Raw genomic sequence first — 6,000 nt, 5'->3', positions numbered from 1 at the left:
TGCATGTGTGTGTGTGTGCGCGTGTGTGTGTGTGTGCATGTGTGTGTGAGAGAGATGAAGTAACATGAGTGCAACAAGCATATTCAATATCAGAGATGCTGAAACCTTGACATAGGAATAACTCAGTTACCATGGTAACTAAGCTGTGTGCCTGAGAGATCATTAGACAATGTGCTACACCTGTTTGAACAATATCTAAGATCATTCAAAAAGTTGTGAAACTTACATTCAATATGGAAATTGGATTACCGCTTTCCAAATAGATTATATATAGATATAACAGATAAATGTGGCTTATGCAATTTTACTGCAGTTTCACGGCTTATCCATTCCGCAAAAGTTTTTTTTTAAATACATTACTGAACGGCGTTATATATTTAAATACTTAACATCATCCAAGAATATATTAAACATATATTGAAGAGAGGATAAACCGTGAAGCTGCAGTAAAGTTTATTTTTTTATTTTTATTTTTTAGATAAACCAAATTTATTATTGTTCAAAGCTCTATTTGAAAACGTACTGAGCTATTTATATATACAAAGTTTGCAATCTTGATTCGGCTCGGTTTTGGATTTCATATTTGAATAACCATTTTTGAGAAGTTTATTTTCATGACATAAATTATATATATAAAAAAACTATAATTACAAAAGCATGAATCTGAAAATTGGAGGGTGGGATAAGTAATTGTAGCAAGCTTTAAAAGGTTTTCAAGTCCAACCACTTACTAACGTATGATACTGTTGCTATGGCAGCCAGAGCACTTTGCTACCCCCCCCCATTTCTTCATTATCAACCAGGCATCTATTTCCTTCTCCCATTCTCACTCTCTTACATCCACACACAGTAAAATTAAAGCCTATGAAGAATTCATAAGCTGCGACACATCTGCAAACCAGGCTGCTACATCCACGTTTAACGTCTCGTATCTCTTGATGAATGGATGTTCCTGTAGGGAAGAAACAAAAGATTCTTTCAAAATGAAAAAAAAATAAATAAATAAATAAATAAATAGCCATCTCAAAAGTTAAACAAAGCTAAGAACATAAGATATTTTGATGTCCGTATTTCCAGTGTCACAATAAAAAAAAAAAAACATCATCGCAAACATTAATTAATGAGAAACGAATTTCCCCCACTTTATGGCCGCTTTTTATCAATTAAATAAAACTATTTCCTCTCCAAAAATTTTTAAAAAACATGGCTGTTTGTTTACGGTTTAAAATTGGCTATTTTATTTTATAATTAAAAAAGGTCATGCTGAGAGGAGATTAGGTTTTTACTGTTACAGTTTCTTTTTAAAAATCTTTTAAAAATGTGCAAGTGAATTGATGTCTGTTCCTTTATAATTTACACAAGAAAACTATTCAGAAAAATAAAATGTGTTGTGTATTGAATTTTTATTGAAAAAATATAAAAAATTTGTTAAATCAATTCTTTTTAGCTTTAAAAGGTTAAAAAAAAATTGTTTTAAATTTGTCGTTATTTGTTTTATTTTATTTATTTATTTATTTTATTTATGTGCTTTAAAAATTTTCAACTACCATGGAATTTCCACAGGTTCTATTAGTTCTCATTAATTTTATAGAATTTTTTCTCTTTAAAGAGGAAAGAGTGGCAATTTCTGGCAGCCTGCAATCCCAAAGTTTGGTAGTCTTAGGGATTAATTCCATTCAAATTCCATTGTTAGATTGACAGAGATACTTACTTGTTGATGCTTTGTATCCAAGTTTTGTTGTGTCACAGACTTTCCTCCAACCTTCCACCATTAATTTCTAAGATTTTTATATCCATTTATTATAAAGAGGATATATATAAAAATGAAGTTGTCTGTGTGTGTGTACATTTCCCTACCAAACTACTATCAATTTTCAGTCTACAGATTCGAGATTTGACATAAGGGATATTGAGATTTGGGAAAATCTTTTTAATTGGTTTTCAGCCAGAAATTTGGCTGCCAAGTTCAACAATTTAAGCTTTGAAAACTCTACCAAACTCCCCCACCAATTTTGGGTCTAAACACTTGAAATTTTAGATGTAGGTAGCTTGCACACGGATAAAACTTTTTAACTTGATTTGAGCCCAAAACAATAAATGTTAAGGGGTCAAAATTGGAGTCAAAGTTTTAAAAAAATTTTTACCTCTCAGCCAATTTTTGGTCTAAACATTTGAAATGTTACATAAAATGTATTCATAGGGCAAGCTTTTTAATCTGTTTTTGGACGAGAATTTGAGCTGCCAAGGGGTCAAAGTTCAAAAGATTTGACCTTTGCGGTCTCTAGCAAACTATTCAGCAAATTTTGGGTCTAAACTTGAAATTTTACATAAAGAGTATTCAGACATGCAGCAAGCTTTTTAATCAGTTTTCAGGCAAAAAATTGGCTAACAAGAGGTCAAAGTTGACCATTGCAGACTCTACCAAACTCCTGTGAAAATTTTGGGTCTAAACACTTGAAATTTTAGATGTAGGTTACCTGGAAATGAGTCTAACTTTGATATCTATATATATACATATGCACATAAAGTTATGAACAGTACATAGGGCCCAAGCAAAGCCGGGCTGAACTGCTAGTATATATATATATATATATATATATATATATATATATATAAAATGAAAAGTTACTGAATTTAATTGCAAATTAAAGAAAAAAAAATCTGTAAATTTTTGTATTCATCATTGAATAATAAATTTGTTGTAAATTCTTTAATTTACTGAATTTAATTCCAAATTTTCATTTATGATATTACAGTATCTCGTAAATTGAGCTTTTTTTATATGGTAAGGATTGTCTTATAAATATTGATACTAATATTTATAAGGAATTTAATTTCACAGTATTATCCCCCTGCCCCTCTCTCTCGCTACAGACAGGTTTGTGAAAATGTACACCGTTGCATATATTTTCTATTTTATATGTAGAAAAGTCTTTTTTAAAATCAGAAGCTCAATGTTTGCTAAGTTATAACAACAGAGCATATACAAATAACAATTTTGCTAGATTCCAAACACCAAGATTTTTATCATCTTACCAATCATTTGTTTCATAATAAAAACTTTGGTACATTTACTGATTTGTTTTGTTCATGGGGAAACCACCATTATTTGTATGTCATTACTTGTTAACATTTTTTGATTACTGATAAGGGTATGACCTCAATGATTCCGATGATTTTATACGATTAGGACAATCAACCAATCAGAAGCCTTCAAATATTATTATAAAAATATTGAATTGTGGATGCAATTCAGTTTGCTGTTAATCTCTGTCTTGAAACAACTAAATTGTGACTGCATTGAGTCTTCGCCGCCATCTTTGTTACAATGAATTACTCAACACTTGAAATCGTGACTGCATTGATTCGTCGCCGAATAGATTTACTACTGCCATTTTTGTTCAACATAATGTCTCAACACAATATTTTCTCTGTGGACATAACAGAAAAAAAAAAAATAAATAAAAAATAACAAGAATTTCTCAAAGAGAAAAATTCATACCGAGGTAACATAAAATCCAGAAAGAACCAAAACCAACTTGTATCAAATTCTTTTTCAGTTGTTGGAGATATTTTTTTTTTCATTTATTTTTTTGTTCTGATTCTCTACCTAATAAGGCCACCATCTTGACTCATGCATATTTTTAAATCAAATACTTTCACATTTCCAGTTGTATAAAAATCAGACATGGCAGTGAAAGATGCCAGCAAGAGTTGGGGACATACTGTGCACAGAAATAAATGATATAAGTATGATACGATGGATGTGTAATGCGAGGCTTAAAGAAAAACTTACATCAGATGACCTCAGAGGAGACTTTGTTGGTTTAGTCACATTGAACATAGGGATAAGAGTTCTTAGGTTAGTAGATTTAGTTGGCAGGGGAAAATTACGACAAACATAGGAAGATGGATTTGAAAGAAAGAGGAATAAATAAAGACCTGGTCAGAGATAGGTTAGTTTGGAAGTCAATTTCTAAAAGCTGTCCAACACATGCCAGTATCTAAAACTAAACTAAATATTGTGGTGATGATACTCAAACAATTTTTTTTTCTTTGGATCTGAGTTTTTAAAATTTCAGGAATCAGAATCCAGTGTTTAGGTCATTGCATACAACTGACATAATAAAAACTAGTTTTATTTTCATGGATTTACTAACAAAATTGGACATTCCTAATATCATCCAAAAAGAATCCTTTTTTTTTAAAAAAACTCATGTTAACCCCTAACAAGGTATATTGCCACTTGGACATAAAGGGGCTACTATTTGGAACCAGGCACAGGAAAGATTAACAAGATCTTAGCTTACATTACATTTAAAGATCTGTATATCAGTACAGGCAGGGAAGTAGATAGCAGGAAGGATATTCCAAAGTTTAGCTGTTCGAGGGAAGAAATTATTAGAGTATAAAGCTTTCAGGCATTTAAGGACCTCAACAGTGAAGGAGTGAGATTTTGTTGCTAAGCAGGTTTGTCGGAGATATGTACATCGAGGGAGCACAAGTGCAACGAGTTCATCAGAGCACATTCCAAGGCACAGATGCAACATTGTAGTGATGGGACAGGGGTTGGAACTTAGTTGACAAAGTGGGATCTATTAGATTGAAAACTTTTTTGGGCCCAATCCAAGAGGGAGAGCCTAGTGGTAGATGCACCAGCCAAGATGTGGCAACAATACTCCATGCATGGGTGAATGGTGGCCTTGTAGAGGTACAGCATACTCTCAAGTGTGAGTAGTCTTTTAGCCCGATAGACTGAACCCAACTTATCAAACTAATTTTTGATAACTTACCAGTAATTTCTTGTATTTTGGCCTTTTCTTGTAGTCTTTAGTTAGACTGAAAAGAAAAAAAAATAAATAGAGAAAATGCATTTACGAGTTACATAATTTGCTGAAGAAGAAAAATGCTTTTATAGAAAAAAAGCCTGGGTGCTTGGCATTGTCTGGGTGTTTGGTGGTGTAAAAAAAAAAAAAAAAAAAAAAAAAGAAAAAGGTAGTACGCAGGCTCGAACCCGTGACGAAAAGGCGGAAAAGAAAGTGAAAGAAAATCCGATATCTTACCCCCTATTCTATGATGCAACCGGAACTGTAAAGTGTTCAAATTAAACATAGTCAATCAATAAGATGACTAGCAGAAATGGTGTAACCTTTAAACCTCCCACAAAGGTTGTTTTTAATGTGGGGGAAAAGCAGCCCCCTCAAAAAAGGAGGCACTCTGGCAGTATCCAAATAAATAGTAATTGTCTCAGTATGAAAGGTTTCCCTCTACATTGACCAAGGATGAATTATGGGATAGATACTACCTGGCCGGAAGGCCAGGTAGTTGCGTTTGTGTTTGATTAGTTTCACTTTATTTATACGAAAAAGACAAGCAAACAACTGACATGATATGAATTTTTTAAAACTCTATAAAAAAAACTGAGAGAAAGTGTTTGTTTGTGAATGCGAGATATTATGATCTAGGAAGTATAAGAAAACTTCTCCCGGAATCTAACCGACACGAGAACCCTGACGCAAAAAGTATTTTGTGTGCATACACGAATACGTGCACCAATTTTGCCTTTTTATATATTAGATGAAAAAAAAAGATTCATTCGTTTAACTTTCGAAAACATCTAAGATATTTATTGATCAAAAAAGAAATAATTATTTGCATCATATTGAGGGTGGAAGAAAAAAAAAAAAGGTATGTACAGCAAATTTACTTTGAGTTGGTAGTGATACATAGTAAACAATTATTTTCTAAAAAATAATTAAAATACTTGAAAATATTTTTAACTAGCCAACTTTTTTTCTATCCACTACTTGAAATCATTGAAACAAAATTAATCAAGATCAAAACAAAGTTAAATTAAAAAATAGAAGTCATCAAATTAGTTAAATAAAAAACAAAAACAAAAAAAAAATTTTTTCTTTCAAAAAAAAAAAAAAAAAAAAAAAAAAAAAAAATCAGTCAAGAAAGATATTTTATTCTCTTTCCAACTATGTACAACATTTC

The 6,000-nt window shown here is 31.5% G+C and overlaps 1 protein-coding gene across 3 annotated transcripts in view; it reads right to left on the bottom strand.

Moving 5' to 3' along the window:
* Window positions 1-447: 447 nt before the first annotated feature.
* Window positions 448-6,000, bottom strand: part of LOC145254816 (dual specificity mitogen-activated protein kinase kinase 7-like) — a 218,700-nt gene continuing 213,147 nt past the window's right edge. For all 3 annotated transcript variants that reach the window (XM_080113642.1, XM_080113640.1, XM_080113641.1), the window contains 2 exons: window positions 4,794-4,839; window positions 448-952 (listed from right to left, as the gene is read on the bottom strand). In XM_080113642.1, the coding sequence (XP_079969768.1) occupies window positions 863-952; window positions 4,794-4,839 (136 nt within the window). In that variant the 3' untranslated portion in view covers window positions 448-862. The remainder of the gene's footprint in view (window positions 953-4,793; window positions 4,840-6,000) is intronic.

The sequence above is a fragment of the Euprymna scolopes genome, chromosome 30 (assembly GCF_053919585.1).
Source record: "Euprymna scolopes isolate OS-2025 chromosome 30, ASM5391958v1, whole genome shotgun sequence".
Lineage (NCBI taxonomy): Eukaryota > Metazoa > Mollusca > Cephalopoda > Sepiida > Sepiolidae > Euprymna > Euprymna scolopes.
This window is presented reverse-complemented; position numbering and strand designations above follow the sequence as displayed.